Genomic DNA, 19155 nt, shown 5'->3' on the forward strand with positions numbered 1-19155 from the left:
GGAAGAGAAGAGTGGATTACCGGTGAAAAAATAAGCGTATTATGGTGAGCCCTGCTTCTCGCCTCCGACGGCCGACACACTGACTCCGCTGAGTGCGCGCGCACACACACCGCGTGTCGGGGCCGCGGATGAGTTTCTCTCCCTTGTGATCAATGAAGTCGGCGATGATCGGAGTAATTTGTGATTATTATCAGTACAAGCACAGCGAATCACAATTTTAATGAGTGCGGTTCAGTTTGACATTATTGTCAGTCTGTTAGAAAAACATTTAACTTTATTAAAATCGAAAAATAATAGTCATTAAAGTAGCCGGCTGGAGTTAACTGTGTAGTCGGCTATATGGCCGGCAGCCGGCGCTTGTGGAAAGCACTGCTAGCCGTCTTACTACTGTAAAATCACAATTTGAAGGTGGACCAATTGAAACAGATTTTTACTCTGCTTCTTTCTGATATGTCAATACAAGATGATCTGAGTACAGGAGAAAGAAGGAGAGGTATAACTTTAGCTAGCTGGAATGTACGTGGACTGAACAAGCCGATAAAAATTGGTAAAGTCATTGCTCATCTTAAATCATTAGCACCAGATCTGATATTTTTACAAGAAACCGATTTGAAAAAGGATTCTCATATCAGATTACGGTGTAAATGGATCAATAATATATACCATTCATCAGAGGTGTGGACTCGAGTCACATGACTTGGACTCGAGTCAGACTCGAGTCATGAATTTGATGATTTTAGACTCGACTTGACAAAATGTAAAGAGACTTGCAACACGACTTAGACTTTAACATCAATGACTCGTGACTTCACTTGGACTTGAGCCTTTTGTCTTGACAAGACTTTTTTTTAGGGCCTTTCCCCAAAAAGGCCCTAAAAAAAAGAAGCGCTCTGTATCTTTCATTGTGTACATGTATGTCTGTGCGTGTATGTGCTGTCGGCACAGCATCCAATCAAATTAGATCCATGTTGTTTTCATCCGACAGCATCCATCCAATCAAATTGCAGGAGAGCCAATGAAGAGGAGCTGTCAAACAACGCGCCAGTTTGAAAAAATTATATCAAAGATAGTTTTATTCGGGTATAAAGGGTATAAAAACTACGAGGTGGTCAACAAAAAACGAATTGCAGTATGCAAAACATGGGGGTCAAAGATTACAGACGAAGACGCAACAACTTCCAACTTCGTCCGACATTTGAAGTTGCACAAAGAACGCTAAGTTTTGAGTGTAAGTAACTTTTATTTGCTGTGTAGTTAAATCAATGAGGCTGTAAACTCACTGCTAACGTTATATTGTGAACACGGAAATCTGTTGTGTCCACTGCGAGTTCACTCACTTATTCATACTTTTGTTAAGTGATTTTTTTTAAGCAGGGTTGTATGGGGTACTTATACATAACGTTAGTCAATGTATCACACACAGTAGACGGCGGTCAGCAGCAACACGTATTTTAGCCACCTACAAAAAGACAAACGTAATAAAATAAAGGTCAGTTAAAATGTACAGTATATTAAGAATATGTGTACCGTTTTAGCTAGCTTTCCGACAGGCAAACAAAGTTACACTGCTCGTTGTTTACCTCGCAACACACGTGAGTTGCTGGTCTCCGTGCTGCAAGATAAAATTGCTGGTGGGCTGGAGACAGTGAATTAACAAGCGATATAACTTCAGTTTATTGACAGAATGGGCTGTCTTGATGGCAAGATAAAGCAACGAAAATATTCTTTATATGGCTTATACTTAAACTGACATTGATTTTATTAAGTTTGCTTCTTTGAGGTGGCTTAAATACGTTTAGCTGCTGACCCCGTCCACAGCAATGTAAAGCCTAAAGTCGTATGTTGGTAGGCTGTCTGCTTTTCCGTATTGTGAGCGTGTTGACCACCATCTTCTGTGTAGTCCCTCATACAACCCCACTTCACAAATCCCCAACTATCCCTTCAACCCAAAATACATTGTTTTAACAAGTCAAATACATGACCAGTGCTGCAATCTGCTATACAGGGCTGCCACGTTTCAGAAAATGACAAGAGTGAGACTTTAGTCATGCGATGTGTTCGTCGAAAAAAATTTGGCCTTTTTTAACATCGATTTATTCCTTAAGACTGATGTCCTCATCTCCATGCCAGCGGCTCTCCCTGCACTGTGGCCTTCTAATGCTAGTCTTAATTAACCATAAATTAGTATTTTTGACAAAATACATGTATCAGGGTTCTTGCAGGTTTCAGTAAGTCAAATTTAAGACCTTTTTCAGACATTTTAAGACCATAACAATTAAAATTTAAGACCTTCACAACGCATTACCAAATATTTTTTTAAATCAAATAAATTCTGAAAGAATCATTTTATTACAATGAGTTCAGTCATTAACAGATAAACAGGCAAAAAACAAACTTGCCTTCAAATAGAGCAGGGGTTCTCAACCTTTTGCAAGCTGGGCCCCCCAAAACTGGTTCATTGCAGTTGCCCCCCACCCCCCACCCCACAGACGCCGTCAGGGGCCCATAAAGGAAGGAAAAAACAAAAAACAAAAAAACAACTGTCCAGAATTGCCACAGGCCCTGTTTTGGTGAATGAAATATCTGGGGGTGGGTCGGTAAGATAACGCTGAGTGGCCTTGATGCCTGTCAGTCATGATGAGTCGCATCTCGTCACCTCTCTGATGTGTCTGCAGCTGAGCACTGTGATGCGTCTCTCTCCCCGGCCGGGAGAGTTATCATACCGTAAAATACCAAATAATAGCCAGGCTGGCTGCCAGGGCGTTTATTTGTTTCAATCACTTAACAGACCAGGCATTTATTTGGGACCAGGCGGCAATTTGGGACAGGCGTTTAATTCCTTCCTCACAATAATCTGGGATGAAAATGTCACAAACTTCTCCAGCTTCTTGGTGAATTCTCTGGCATCCTGCTGGGCAATAGTTGTCTTCTGCAAGTGAAGTTGTTGCGGTGGAGGAAACAATTTATCCAACCAGCACTCACTGCAAACTCCTCATCTCTGCTGTCACTCACGGTGGCGTACATTTGTTTCGCCATTGCCCTGATCATTTTGCGGGACACTCTCTCGTGGCGTGCCCGTTTGCTGATAACTCATTCCCGCATGTTTATCTCAGGCTCCTCGCCAGCCTTCTTCCTCCCTCCAGCAGGCAGCCTGGCCCTGTTGCTGTCCTCCTCGGACAGATGCTTGCGTGAGGCTACTGAGAGACTGACCGCCTGTGAGTGCTTTTGGACGGGGGAGGGACTCACGGCACTATCCGCTGCTCGTTGAGCACAGTAACTGCAGAGTGATACGTGCTTTCAAGTCAGAGTCTCCAAACACACACTCACCCACGCTCTCTCTTTCACACACAGGAGAACGTCGAGTGGGTTTTAAATGTCGGCGCTGTTGTGTGTGAAAGATAGTTAGAGACGCCAAGACCTGCCTTACGTTGCTTCTGATTGGTTTATATTGCGTGGTGCCTTCCGTGGTTGGTTAGATTTAGGCACAAAAGACTGATAGATTGGTCTGGGATTGGTTATCTCGGTCAGTCAATCAGAGTTACTCGAACTATCCGTGAGCACCAAAGTTTATTATCATAAAAAAATAAGAATAGAGTATTGAATGGGGAAATATAAGCGTGAGAAATGTCAAGTGTGGCGTGTAGTGTGAGATTGGGTCAAATTGCGTGACTGTCACACTCAAAGCGTGACGCTTGGCAGCTCTGCCTTTGGTAAAGACAGAGGTTGTCGAAACAACACCAGATTCTATTATAACAGCCCCAGAACCAATTAACTTTATAAATGTAACTCAAAAGTCCATCATAAATGTAGACACTATTCCAACTATTGTTAATAAGAAATTGGTGAATACTTTAAACTCATTTGTTGGTACACCAGGGCCTGAAGAGGATGACACAAAACTGCCTGTTACGACTTTGACAACCATGACTGATGAAGCTAGCGATCTAACTGACATTGACTGGTCACAAGATGATATGATTGAATCTGTTCATACAGTACAGAAACGAGAAGCTCAATGGAAGCATTTGGGTTTGATTCTTCGGTATTACAGATCACCGATCCGTGGGCAAGTAAGAACATGTGGTTCCAACAGCTAACGCACTCTTGAAGAGCATCTACCAGACAGGGTTGTCCGTGTGTAGTTAGGATACCAACACCAAATACCTGGCCGTCAATCATGGAAACAGTCCCTGAGCCACTGAATCACATTTGTCAATCATATGCATTGTCATGGTTGCTGTATAAACAAAATGCACCACAAGACATGTGGATGTCTAAATCGATCGGATTATTTAGACCCCAAGGTGCATGTCGGTGGTTAGGTCAATTACCATATGTGAATTTGCTTGATCAGCTTGAGGATGTCACCAAGACAGTCCCTGAACCAATGGATGTTAAAACGGTGAAAGCAGAAGATTGCTTTTGTTCAAATGACACTCATGGGGGAGCAGGTATGTTTATGGGAATTTCTGAATGTAACGGTTACATAATGCGATTTGGTAAGCAGGGGCGACGCATGGATAGAGGTCCGCATCAAGTAACCTTTCATGCGCCAGATCCGTGATTGAGTAAAACTTTAAAGGTGATAAATCAAGAAATTCCCGTTAATGTAACTATAGGAAGTTTTAAAGACATTTGGTGGGTTTGTGGTAAAACAGCCTACTTGTTTTTACCCTATGGATAGACTGGATGTTGTTATATGGCAAAATTGAAACTCCCGTATGAGGTTTTGGCTGTCGGGAAAGAACAGGAATTCAACAAGACTAAATCTAATGACAGTCCCGGTAGTGGAAGAAAGAGAGAGCTGGCACAATTTAACAATCTGGCGGCCTATCATTGGAGGATAAGCCTGGGTGAGAAATGGGGACTGGGCTTACTTCCCTGGTACGGTGTAACATTTTTAGCTGATCATATTGATAATATCACCTACACCCTGCAAGGTTTTGCAAATGAGACTATGAAGGGTTTTGAGACTTTGTCTAATACTCAGAGAAGTCATATATTGACATTATTGAAACATGACATGGCTCTGGATTACATTCTGGCCAAGCAAGGAGGCCTGTGTATGGCTTTAAATTTGACGGGAGATGCTTGTTACACTTTAATTCCAGATAATTCAGATAATATGACCAGTGTGTTAGATGCCTTGCGTCACATCAAAGATGCATTTGGCTCCTCTGAAGGGTCAGGATGGTCTGCAAACTCTTGGCTACAAGATAAATTCGGACCAATGGGTGCCATGTTGGCTCATCCTGGCATTGTGTGTAATGTTTTGTTTTTGCACCTTGCTGTTGACTTTTGCTAAGGCCATGACACTGCGTTGGGTTGAAGTAGTAATGCCGGGTGATCAAACTCAGATGCCATTACTGGATAGGAATGATTCAGAAGAAGAAGGAGTGATAGAAGGCGAGATGATTGATATGTACCCAATCTGAATATCTAAGCTTGGTATATTTTGTCATTTGTTTTGAAGTTATGTCATTTTTACCTTTAGGTATCTACTATTCAACTGACGTTCTATTTTCTTTTTTGTTTTTATTTGATAAAAGTAGGTTATCTAGTGGTTATAACCTGAAATAACCAATGAGTTGGTACTCATAACAACTAGAGAAAACAGCAGCGTTGCCTGGAGCAGAGGTGTCCAAACATCGAAATGGGAATCAGAATAGACTAAGGGGGAATAAATAATAACAAATTGTCAACGTAGATTGAAGGCCAAATTGAAAATTAAAATTTGAACTTCGGAAAATGCAGGATATTAAAATGGGAGGATAGTATGACATACTGTAAGTGCTCTGTTCCTGGAGTAGGGATTTGGACACGCCTGATCTAAATATCAGTAACAGTGGTGGATGTTTTATTGCATATATGTTACTTGATGCTTTTATCAACAAAGATACTGGTTGGTGTTCTCTCTCTTCTCAGCAGGACAACAGAGAGATTTACCTGTCCAGGGACCCGAGTGTGGACAACAAAAGGACTCAGAGATTCAAACATGGACAGTAGAAAGACTTGCGGGCCCTGGACAGGAAAGTACAAACAGACTAAAGGAGAATGCATTGATTTCAGAATGTTACAAACAACATGCCATCCTAAAGGGCAACGTTGCTGAAGAGTGAGAGGTCAATTAATATTGAAAGATGATATATCTGTGATGTTATGTAGAATTAGACTGATTTCTGTGTTCTCATATATATGTATACCCATATGTTGTGAGGAAATGGTTGTATTTGATGTAATCCTGTGATAATTACAAATGAACCAAGGAATGAACAATAATCTTAATAATCTAATTGTTTAATTAGGTGTTAGCCTTTAAACTAACCTTTATTAATAGTTGAAAATAGGACCTATAAAAGGTTTGGAGTTCAATGGCCGATTGGCATATGATCATTTAATTAGAAGATAAAGGGTATTTGGGACTTGTAAATTGAAAAGGAGTTTCCCCGCCTAGATTGGTTTGAAGGCGTGGATTCTCCATAGTTGTTTAGTGAGGTTTCCTATTTCTTTTTGATACTCCTTAGAGGAGTATGTTTTTGAAATGGGATGCAACAGTCGATTTGTTGGATTCCCTTACAACTACACCTGAGAAGCCATAAGCAAAGATTTCGAGAGTAAGAGGGACTTTTCAGAGTTTGCTGAAAAGGAGTGTACCTCAGGGGAGTCCTGCAGGTGAGGCTAACAGTAGCCGAATTCGATCTAATTAGGATAAATAATGAGTTTATCTAGTCATAAAGTAACTTAAAATAAGGTGCTATAGGGCCTTAATAAGAAATTAATTAATTAACTTTCCCTAAATTGCAGTTCAAAATAGGATTCTGAACTTAGTAATAGCATTGGATGAGGAGCCCACTTGGAAAACCTCCTAAGAGCAAAAGCTGAGGTTTTGAGGGAGCTGAGGGCAGAGCATTTTGGCATTGTTTTGTCCACAGATTTGATAATATCAGAACGCGGTCGCTTCTGACCTGGACTCAAAGCACTAGATTCTGTTTTAATAAAGATTGCTTCTTCACTCCACCCAGCCTTGCCTCCGCAGATTCCTTTTATGATCAAACTACATGCCGACACCTTCTTAACCCTCTGGCCTTGTTCGTTTTTACTACCCTCTCAGCTTGTTCGTGGCCAAAAATGGCCACCAACAGATTGAGTCTGTAATTTTTGGGATTTTGTATGTTTTTTGATGCTTTTACTGCATAAAATGTTTAATTAATATCAGTTCTTGTCATAAGTACAAAAAATTAATTCATTTTTAATTTTTTAACCCCTCAAATGCCAATTTGTTTGCACAATGCGCTTGTTGGAAAACTACCACAAAAATGATCACTGCCTATCTTCTCAGTGCTACCGGTTTATCTTGTATTATCAATAACAGTCTGAGATATGTAACTGATTAACACCAATATTGATTATCATGCATTGTTATTTTTGTGCAGGGAAGGCAAAGTAGAAAAAACTCCCTCTCAGCTTGCTCAGCCAAAAGTGTCCACCTCCTGTTTACATTTTCAAAATGCTATAAAACTAATATATATTGAAAAAATTCCATTTTTTTTTTTACCAGTTTTTAAAATTTGCATCAGTCCTTGTCATGAAAACTAAAATTTCATTCAAATTCAGAATTTTAACCCTTTAAATGCCTATTAGATAACATAATGCTGATGATTTGTAAGGGAGAATAGCATTAAATCAGCATGTTTTTACAAAATAATACATGCTACCTAAATTATTCTTTAACCATCATTGCAGCTTAATGTGTGTCAATAATAAGCAGTATCAGTGATTTTTATGCTTCATTAGTTTTTTGTGCAGTGACAGAAAAACATAAAAACTCCCTCTCAGCTTGTTCGTGGCCAAAAGTGTCCACTTCATGTTTACATTTCTAAAATGCTATAAAACTAATACATATATTAAAAAAAATCCACTTTTTTTTCAGTTTTTTAAATTTGCATCAGTCCTGGTCATGAAAACTAAAATTTCATTCAAATTCTGAATTTTAACCCTTTAAATGCCTATTAGATAACATAATGCTGATGATTTATAAGGGAGAATAGCATTAAATCACCATGTTTTTACAAAATAATACATGCTACCTGAATTATTCTTTAACCATCGTTGCAGTTAAATGGTTGTCAATAATAAGCAGTATCAATGATTTTTATGCTTCATTAGTTGTTTGTGCAGTGGCAGAAAAACATAAAAACTCCCTCTTAGCTTATGCATGGCCAAAAGTGTCCACCTCCTGTTTGCTTACAAAATGCTATATACAAACACTATATACTGAAAATATTTGCTCCTTTTTTCAAATTTGACATCAGTCCTGATCATGAAATCCAAAATTTTAATCAATTCCAGAATTAACTGGGTCGTTTTCCCATGTAAATCTCCATGCTCCAGGCATAGGAGGTTGCCACATCACAGGTGAACCAGATTTTAATGCCATACTGTGCAGGCTTGTTGGGAATATATTGTAGATGTCAGTGGTGTGCATGGGGGGGTGGGCAGTGGCCTAATTGTTGGAAAATGCACACTAAAGTGCCCTCTTGGTTGCCAAAATGCTTGCTAAAGTGCCCTCTTGGGAGCCAAAATGCGCGCTGAAGCACCATCTTGGGAGCCAAAACGCGCGCTGAAGCGCCCTCTTGGGAGCCAAAAAGTGCGTTAAAGTGCCCTCTTGATTGGCAAAACACAACAAACTGCCCCCATGGCTGGTTAAAACATGATAAACTGCCCTCTTGGGTGACAAAATCAGGCACTAAAGTGCCCTCCTCGGAGCCAAAACGCGCGCTACTGTGCCCTCTTCAGTCGCAAGAACTTGCTGTATGTGCCCTTTTTTTGCCTTTCGCCCCTGCCTTTCAAAAGGTCTGTGCACGCAACTGGTCGAAGTCCACAATGACCTATGAATGCAACATGCTGCTCGTCAGCACACACACATCAACCCCTGGATTAAATAAGAGGGGGAGGCAAGCAACCCACTTTTCCCACAGGATGCGAAATGCAGCGAGTTTATCATTCCTGAAGCGTCCTGGGTGGGAGAGCCTGTCATCAAAGCAGATGTTAGCGCTGATCTGAGTGAAGCTGTAGAGGGGCATCGTGGCACAAAACGTGGCCCGTCCTGTCTTGGCATCCCACATGCCATGTGTTGCTTCATGTCTTGAGCGGTAGACGCCAGCCAGAATCAGAATTCCAATGTAGACTCTCATCTCCACTTCATCCACATTCTTCCAATCTTCACACCTTCGCCTCCCATGCAGGTTTGTGTTGGTGCACAGCAGCTGAATGATCTCCTCTGTAATAAAATGGTCAAAGGCAGACCTCAGGTTGCTGATATGGGCAACTGCATACAGGGTGGGCCCTGGGGTGAAACCAGTGGATACTGGATTGTGGTGCAGGGTCTCTTCAGCAGTGGGAAACCACATTATTTTCCCATGACGAGACATCCACTCATCCGCCAGCCCCTCTGTCTCTGCCATCAGCTGATCGGCCTTCATCGCTGTGTCTGTACTGTCCTCTTCCCCTGAGGAAGAGGAACCAGGCACTGGCTGGAAGTCGTCATCAGTGGTGTTGCTGTCATCTCTGAGGAAGGTGTCCCATCATCTTCAGGAGAGGACGTGTCCTCATCTTGGGTAGAAGATTTCTCCTCCTCAACCGCAGAGGATTTCTCTCCATCTTTACTCTCTGAGCCAATCACATACTCAAGTGCTTCAGTCAGGGCATATGACCTTCTTGCCATCCTACAGATAAAGAAGGATCTGGGAGCTGATAGGCTCACTTATAGCATTAGTACTGACTGCACCTGCAAAAACTCCAGGACAGATTTATAAACAGTGTCAGACTTTGTTTTTGTTTCCCCAGAAGCCAGAGGTCAAGATGACCTGTGATCCTTTTTTTTTGGAGAGCAGCTATTTGACTATGTAAAAGCTATTGTGTAGTTGTGTGTGGCATTTTTTATGAAAAGATCAAAGTTACAGGTGTTTTCAACCTGTGCATCACAGCCAGGTTTGCCTTGGAAACTCGAAGCTCAATAACCTGTACCAAGAGTAATTCACCAAAACGTGTATGGTATGATACACTGTAATTTATGTCACTTTATCTTGCTAATACTAAATTTTTTTTTTCATGCACAAACACACATCATTACCTGACATCCTTAGGATCACACCTATGTCAAAATTGTGTCATTCATTTGCTCCATTGGAGTGCAGGAAGCCATCATACGCCCCTAGTGGAAACTAAGAATATTAACTGAAATTGCTCCCTTGCCCAAAAATGGACAAATGACACAATCTGGTAAAAAAAACATTAAAAACTAAAATTTTCAAGTGTTGAGTTTAGAATGAAAGCCATTTTACCTAAATTATATGATTTTATACTGTAAATCACAAGGAATTAAAAAATGTGGTTTTAATGGGTTTCAATTGGCCAAAAGTGTCCACGATAGAGCCATAAGGTACAATTGTAGATACACAGTATAATATTGACATATTTAAAGAGCAGGTTTTGAAAATTGAAAGATCAGCCAAAAATCCAGACCCTTGGGAAATATCATTCCATATGCATTAACACAGCTAAAATGATCAACAAAAAGGAAGTGAGGTGGACACAAATGGCCAGCATAGAGTCCAGAGGGTTAAAAAGGAGAAGCCCAGAAACCACACATTCACTGTGTGCTTCTCCAGTGAACAAGAGGATGACGATGACGGAGATCATCTTGATGACCCTGAGCTCTGGTGTGACTTAACCCTGGAAGATCAGCAAATAGTAGATGTTGCTATGGCAAAGAAACAGCGCTTGCAGTGTTTTGCGCACACTCTTCAGCTGGTGGTGGGAGACGGTTTGAAAGAAACAAAAGTGGTATCTCCTTCTCTTTCGAAGTTATCAAAACTCAGCTCACTGCTGCACACAAGCACGACATTCAAAGATGTGTTTGATGCTGAATTTGGGGAACAGAAAGGCATCCCTGCTGCAGTCAACACAAGATGGAACTCAACACTGAGGCAAGTGAAGGCAGTTCTCCAGTGCAATCATCTAAAGCTCTGTGCTGTTCTAGAAAAGGCTGGGCACAGGGATTTGTCATTCACAGCACGGGAGTGGAATCTGTTGAAGGAGTTGGTGGACATCTTGAAGCCATTTGGAGAAGCAACTGATTTGACACAGGGGGAGAAGGTCATCACAATCAGTGCTGTTGTTCCGTCCATCTTGTCCCTCAACCACCACCTTGAGAAGCTGAAGCCTCAAGTCTGTTTCCTGAGCGGCCTGGTCAGAAGTCTCCAGGCATCCCTGAACAAAAGATTTCTTGGAATCTTCATCAACATGAAAATGGCCAGGACACAAGATGGGATCACTGCCCCCTTTTCAGATCCAGTCTACCTCAAAGCAGCTGCTTTGGATCCAGCCTTTTCTCATTCAGTCGTGACGTCAAGGCAGAGGTGGCACAATGAGTTAAAGGTAAATGTTACTGAGTCTAATGTAACTTTTTCGCTCATAATCTGATCTAATTGACTGCAACAATAATTAAGTATTTCAGTCTAACAGACTGCATCACCAACACAAATGGTAATAAGGTCTCTTTTGTTTCTGCTATTGTTTTTACATGTTTTGCCAGAATTGATCCTGCAAGATGCTGCAGAGACTGAGCAACCTGTGCCTCTTGTTGATGAAGAAGAGCAAGAGGACCTTAGAGAAGGAGAAGGGCTGTTTGCTACATACCATAAGAGACAGAAGAAGGATGTTGGGACTAATCCAGCACTACAGCTAAATCACTACCTTAACATAGCCGAAGGACAGAACGCTCTTTTGTTCTGGGCACTGAACATGAAGACTTTTCCGAGTGGCCATTAGAGTCTTGGCAGTGCCTGCCTCCAGTGCTCCAGTGGAGCGAGTTTTCAGCCATGGTGGCATCATACTATATCCCCATCGTGCACAAATGACTGACAGACTTTTGGCCAATTTGGTCTTTTGCAAAAAATAATAATATTAATACATTTTATTTATACAGCGCTTTTACAGCTCTCAAAGACGCTTTACATAAAACCAAAAACAGAGGAAAAATACATAGAGAAATAAATGAAATGTACATATAAGGACAAACAAACAATGTGCAAATAACTGTGTGTGTTTGTGAATACAAAAACTGATGGGGGGCACAGAGAAAGACAGCTATTATTGCAGGTTAAAAGCAGATTTAAAAAGGTGGGTCTTGAGTAATGATTTGAAGGTGGATGGGTTAGAACAGTCGGTAACACTTTCTATGAAGCCCATTCTTATAACGCATTATGATGCGATCATAATACAGTTATAATGAGGTTATAATGATTTATAATTGGTGTTGTAATTACTTATACATGTTCATGATGTGTTATAATAACAATTATAAACAGATTACAATTTTTTTTATAATGTTTTATAAGGGTTCAAGCATCATAATGTATCATAAAGTATTATAACTAATCTCTAATGAATGCATTATAATCACTATTATTATACTTTATAACATGATTATAATTTATTATAAGTGTTATGTCAAATAATGGCTGTATGAGAGGGTATAATGCTTGAACAGTGGTTATAAACCATTATAAGCGGTCATTGTATGTTTTAACTAAAGTGAGGACCCTCTGGTGGGTTATAGAAAGTCATAATACATTATAAGTTGTTTATAAGCGGTCATTGGATGCTTTAACTAAAGTGAGGACACTCTGGTGGGTTATAGAAAGTCATAATACATTATAAGTTGTTTATAAGCGGTCATTGGATGCTTTAAGTAAAGCGAGGACACTCTGGTGGGTTATAAAAAGTCATAATACATTAGCTAGTTATAAATCAATACAAGTGGTCATACTTTGCCTAAGGTCCATGTCCCTCTGGCTCTAGAGGGCACTTCTATAGCCACTGTGCAGAGAAAAAGACAACCCATTGTTTAAGATGAAATATTTTTATTTTTGACAAAACATCCTCAAGACCTCAAAGGTCAACAAGCTATGCCAAAGTGCATGGTCAAAAACAGACCAAATTTTGTATGTCCTCAGTGAACAAAAAATTGTCAGCCACATGTTAAAGTGGTGAGATGACATCTGTTTAAAGAAAACCATAGCCCCCCATAACCTGCCTCTGTCAGAGCCCCCCGATATGCCCGCCATTCATCCGATATGATGTTTGTACGCCTTCGTACATGGCGCTGTATGATTGGCAAAAGGACATCCCTCGAACGGTTCCTGACGATCTTGAGGACTGGTCTTCTGGTCGTTCCTCCGAGTTCCAACATCCCGAGCACCCACTTTTTTTTTCGCCGCCAGGCTGGCCCAACTCTCCCACGGTTGTACTGCAAAAAAGATAGATATCAATACTAGGATTTTTTTTATAGACCTTAGAAAACAAATGAATTTACTTTTTGTTTTGAATTTTCTATTGTAATGGCCTTCTCTACTTTTAAATTTTCTAGTTTCTTTAAACCCTCTTCTAACAGTATCCAAAGGGCTTTAAGATTCTGTCATTCACTCAGAGAAGCTGGTAACAATCAGTGCCAGCATCCTGTCTGCTATCATACACCCGGCTGGTGGTCAGCACATTACAGATGGGTTACAGCTACCATGCATAGGAAGAGGTTCAGGTCCGAACACTATACACCCTTTGGCTGTGGTATTTATTAAAATCAACAGGCCAATGTTTTGGTCAGTAGACCTTTGTCAAGGCAGTCACCACTACCAGTTACAGCTACCATGCACCATTGAAAGCAATTCGGGGTTCTATATCTTGCCCAAGGACACTTTGACAAGTGAACAGGAGGAACCATGATTCTAACCACTAACCCTTTGATCATTGGACAATTTGGTTCACCTCCTTAGACACAGCTGCCCCTCTGTATCAATATCATTTATATAGATAGGACTTACTTTTCTTTTGTGTGAGAACTTGCTCTCGTCCAGCATTACAAAGTGATGGCGCCCACCGACTTTCATGTTACCCTGACGCCTGACTTTGTAGATAGCGCGGATGCAGACCTTTCAGAGGAGAGGAAAACATATGTAAATTGGTATGGGGCTATCATATCAAAATATAACATTTACACATTGTCTATAGAGCAACATTAGGATACATTGGGATTAACATTAAAATAGTCATTTTAAAGACACTTTTATCCAAAGCGACTTTAAAGAGCATTCAACTAGATAGTCATGTGTAGACTCACAGAAAGAGATACATTATATTGAATGCTGTTGCTTTCCACTATTCTACATTTTAACTTTAAAGGTTTAATTTACATAAACGTTTCATACTTTTCTCATGGATGAGGCCATTTTTGTCAGAGTCCTGCTACTTCCTGCAACTCCATCATCCATCAGGTCCACTTGCCTCAACCGCAGGCCCTGGGAAAATCTAAAAAGAAAGAACATAAACAAAAGGAAGTATTGGTGAGTAATATTAGGCCAGGTGGCCCATAGACGAGGAGCCTATCTCCGTTTTCATTAGCGTGAGGCGACTTGGTGTAAAGCTTGGTGTATGGAAGGACACATATGTTGGAAAAATTATGCTTATATTATCAGTTTCTTGCATTGCATTGATATAACCTGCTTGTCTTCCTTTATATGTTTGTGGAAGTGTACCAAGCTCCTGGAAAAGTACTGCGGAGAAAACACACTCACCCTCCGGCGGGACCACAAGGCCTCGAATGGCATCTTGTGTGAATAACTGATGGTGGACATCATAAGAATGTTTGTGTGAAGGATAGATGCTGAAGGCCATAGGTCCGAAAGTGTGTACGTGTACTTCTCCATCGTGCATAACAACTGTATGACTCATATGTACTGTCAAAGAGCCAATCATGTACGTTAACGCCCTGTTGTAGGTGAATAAAAGATGCTTGGGGAGAGCAGCTCATTGGAACTCGGAAGCCCAGACTTTGTGTGCTGACTTCTGCTCTTCCCCTTTGCCTAGAAAGACAATCTCCGTGTCCGTGTCTCATTTCTTAACAGATTTAAACCCAACATTTCTTGGTGCCGTGACCCGGATCCCAACATACCCAGCTCTGCCAGAAGGAGGACGACACACCGAAGCCCGTCGACGGGCAGGACCACAACAGGTGGCCTGAAGGAGACGTCCCCTCCAACTGAACAGGGTTGGATTGACGGGATCCGGACTTTGAAACTAAGGAGACGGGACCGGAGAACTGAGGAAAAATCATATCACCTTCTCTTGTGAGTAAAAACACCCTACATTTAGAAACAGGATATTGCAAATTCCTAGGTAAAGTAAAATAGAAACAAAATTAAAATCTGTTTAAGTAGTATTTCTCTTTGAAGCAGCAGCATAGACTGAAACCTTATCGGTGTTAACGAACGTCTATGGCCTGTTGAAGTAGAAGAGAACGCATAAAAAACACAACGCAGACTAGGGAAAAGCATTAAAAATAACGATCACTGAAACGAAAATTTGCACACAATGGGTGGGAAGAATTCTCGTAAAACTGTAGATGAAGACAGTACAGGTGATAAAAAGTATATGAAGCAATGGAATCCTCAAAGTGTCAAGTATCTAGATAAATGGAAAAAGAAGTATGGATTTACAGGCCGCCTAAAAGTATGAGAAATAGAGGATTTAATATCCCGCTTGGAGACTAGTCTCATCACCAAGCGAGGGAAAAAGCATGAAAAAAGAGCTGACGAGCTCCGCATAGCGCAAGGATGGTTAACACAGTGTAAAGCCAGACAGGATAACCTAAAGAAGCAAAAAGAAGTGAAAAAGGAAGCAAAGAAAAGCCAAATCCTTTTTGTGCGCAAAGAAGACAATGAGACAAACTGCAGGCAAGCGCCTGAACCTCCCCCATACGTGCCATTAGCTAATGCGCCTGTCGAACAAAACATTCCAGAGCCAGTTCCAGAGCCAGTTCCAGAGCCGAAACCGGCACCTGCAGCTAAGCCCTCCCATTTGTCCAACCGTCCGCCTCTGTACCCAAAGGTGCCATCTCCTAAAACTGTAGAAATTAGCAATAGGGGGGGCCCTAGTCACACTTTGCGACCAAAAGACCTCCTCCACTTACCCAACAGATACACCCCCACGAACAGCCTGGCTGGAAGCCCCAGCCTGACTGTCAGAAATCAAAAAAGTAAACCACCAGAGAAAAAATCTTCAAATATGATAGCTGAAGAAGTGTTTCCCCAGATCCAAGTTGCCAATCCTCAGGCGGGGGGTGAGGATCAGCCTCCAATCCTGTACGTTTTTCGTCCTTGGACCCTCGCGGAGGCCGCGAATGCTGTAGCCGGCATTCCTCCACCGGAGGATGATCCAGAGGAATGGATAAAATGTATGAGAGAGCTGATAGACTCCTACCGCTTGAATGGACAGGAAGCAGGGGAAGCTATGCAATCATCATTGAAAATTAAATGGGGGAGAGTAAAGGGTAATTACATAGGGAGAAATGGTGTAGGGACAGTGTTTGAATATTCAGCCGATGGACTGCTAACGGGAGACTATAAAGAGGCTCTCGATGCAATAGCAACTAGAGTGAAGGCTGCTTTTGCGCTCACCGCGAACTACTCTCGCATAGCTGCCATAAAACAGAAACCAGACGAGGATCCTGAGGATTTTAGGGCCCGAATGGAACCCGTGTTCCGTGCTAATAGTGGTATAGCATTTAGTGAAATTAAAACTGATGCATACCAACAACAACTCAAACACGCTATTATGCATGGTTTACACCCAGATGTTGCAGGCTGGGTCCGCAAACATTTCATTGAATTTGACACCGCGGACGTTCCTACCACTATGCAGTGGGTCCGCCATGCAACCAAACACTTAGACTCCAAGAATAAGAAAGGGAAAAGAGGAAAAGGAGCGAACACATTTTTCTATGATGACGAAGACTGTGATGCTTTCCTCAATGACAGCCCAGATTGTCACACAGTGGAAACGAAGGGGGATGATAACCTCAACAGGGAAGCCTGTCCTCGGGATGTTTTGGCAATTCTGACACATACTCAGCAGAGGCAATACACCCTCTTATCACCCTCGATGTCCTCCGTGACATGCAGACCTCTGCTCCTGATAATGAAAAACAGTATTGGGTCAAACAAGGCGCTGAAACCGACAAAACAGGACTGTGTACACAGGCTAACAAACCTATTCTCCCTAAAAACTTGTACAAAGCTGCTGCCATTTTGAGTCATGGGCCTTGCCATGTCTCAACAGGAGGGATGACAGAATTCCTACTCAAAAAACTTTTGCAGATCATATGTAATTTGCATAAAACACAACCCACAGGGCAATGTAAGACCAAAACGAGGGAAATTCCCAGAACCAACTGAACCTTTTCAGACTATGCACATGGATTTCATAGAACTAAACAGAAGCGGGCCATACAAATACTGTTTAGTACTAGTTGATGTATATTCAAAATGGGATGAAATAATACCTTCAAAAGCTGCAGACTCACTGACAGTAGCAAAAGCATTGTGCAAAACAATTGTGCCACAGTATGGGATCCCCGAAGTGTTGTACAGTGATAATGGTGCACATTTTGTAAACCAAGTTGTAAGTCAAGTTGCAAAACACAAATAAATCTAAAAAATCATTGTGCCTACCACCCTCAAAGTGCAGGTCTGGTAGAAAGAACAAATGGGACTGTCAAATCTCGGTTAAAGAAATGCATGGAAGAAACAAAGAGACCATGGCCTGACTGCTTAGATCTAGTGAAATTGTACATGAGAATCACTCCGACCGATAAAGGGTTAACCCCATTTGAGATAGTTCATGGTAGGGCATTTAGACTCCCTGCTTTCTCAAAAGACCTTGAGGTATCTGAAGAAAAGACAACATTGGCGGAGCACATGAGAAAACTGTTGGACCAAAAAGATGTTTTCAAAACAAATTTACTGCCCTCTGATTCTCTTCCCCCTCCACAGGACAGCCAGAAAGTGAGGCCAGGGACTACATATTCGTCAAAATCATCAAAAGAAAATGTTGGTCCAGCCCACGGTGGGAGGGTCCGTACCAGGTCCTGCTAACAACACCGACAGCAGTAAAGATTGCAGAAAGGACAACTTGGATCCACCTCAGCCACTGCAAACTGCAGCCTACTTCTGTCTCAACTGGACAGTGGGGAAGTCTGGGCTACAAAGGGGGCTCTGCTATATAGCGGCAGGGCCGTCTCAAACCCCAGTGAAGAAAACAACTGATCCCTGTCCTATTAGGATGACAGAGCAAGGTGATGCAGAATCGGATTGTTCTGGACTTGCTAACAGGATCACAAGGAGGAGTGTGTGCAGTTATTGGACAAACATGTTGTACCTACATCCCTGACGGCATGACGGATGGAGGAGATATCAACCAAGCTCTGCAAAACCTGACCGATCTCCAAAGCTATGTGCTGGAGCAAACCCCCGGTGCCGACCCACTCCCGGACTGGATGACTGGATTCTTTAACGGCACCTGGTGGCAGGTTCTCCTACAGGCATTGGTACCCGTGTTCGTAGTCATGCTGTTGTTCCTCTGTTTTATCTCTTGTGTGATACCCTGTATACGATCGATGTTTGTGAAAATTGTTCAACAAAGTTTTGTGCAAATGCAATTATTATCCCAAAGGTATGAGTTTGTTAATCCTCAACCTTATGCTGATTCCCGAGTGTAAAAATGTTTTACGCCTCGTCTTTTTCCAATGAAGGTATTATCGAAAATGGCGACAAGAGATAGTAACCTGACGAACTAAAAGTACGAGCAATAAAACTGATAAACAGGAGGGAAATGTTGGAAAAATTATGCTTATATTATCAGTTTCTTGCATTGCATTGATATAACCTGCTTGTCTTCCTTTATATGTTTGTGGAAGTGTACCGAGCTCCTGGAAAAGTACTGCGGAGAAAACACACTCACCCTCCGGCGAGACCACAAGGCCTCGAATGGCATCTTGTGTGAATAACTGATGGTGGACATCATAAGAATGTTTGTGTTAAGGATTGATGCTGAAGGCCATAGGTCCGAAAGTGTGTACGTGTACTTCTCCATCGTGCATAACAAATGTATGACTCATATGTACTGTCAAAGAGGCAATCATATACGTTTACGCCCTGTTGTAGGTGAATAAAAGATGCTTGGGGAGAGCAGCTCATTGGAACTCGGAAGCCCAGACTTTGTTTGCTGACTTCTGCTCTTCCCCTTTGCCTAGAAAGACAA

The 19155-nt window shown here is 41.7% G+C and overlaps 2 protein-coding genes across 5 annotated transcripts in view; both read left to right on the plus strand.

Moving 5' to 3' along the window:
• The window catches only part of LOC115576281 (von Willebrand factor C domain-containing protein 2-like), a 53958-nt gene extending 34803 nt beyond the window's left edge, over positions 1-19155 (plus strand). For 2 of the 4 annotated variants that reach the window (XM_030408805.1, XM_030408804.1), the window contains one exon: positions 5926-7021. In XM_030408805.1, coding sequence (XP_030264665.1) covers positions 5926-6006 — 81 coding nt within the window. In that variant the 3' untranslated portion in view covers positions 6007-7021. Of the gene's footprint in view, positions 1-5925; positions 7022-14963 lie in introns of those variants that run through there. The other 2 variants (XR_003982805.1, XM_030408806.1) reach the window with 2 other exon arrangements.
• Positions 10555-12048, plus strand: LOC115576282 (zinc finger BED domain-containing protein 4-like). The gene is made up of 2 exons (XM_030408807.1): positions 10555-11439; positions 11597-12048. Exons 1-2 carry the CDS (start codon positions 10765-10767, stop codon positions 11600-11602), a joined length of 681 nt encoding a protein of 226 aa, XP_030264667.1. The 5' UTR covers positions 10555-10764; the 3' UTR covers positions 11603-12048.

This window comes from Sparus aurata, chromosome 23 (assembly GCF_900880675.1).
Source record: "Sparus aurata chromosome 23, fSpaAur1.1, whole genome shotgun sequence".
NCBI classification, from domain to species: domain Eukaryota; kingdom Metazoa; phylum Chordata; class Actinopteri; order Spariformes; family Sparidae; genus Sparus; species Sparus aurata.

What these genes read in the sequence shown, in the direction of transcription:
- LOC115576282 (XM_030408807.1), top strand. Translation starts at nt 10,765, where the DNA reads ATGGCAAAGAAACAGCGCTTGCAGTGTTTTGCGCACACTCTTCAGCTG.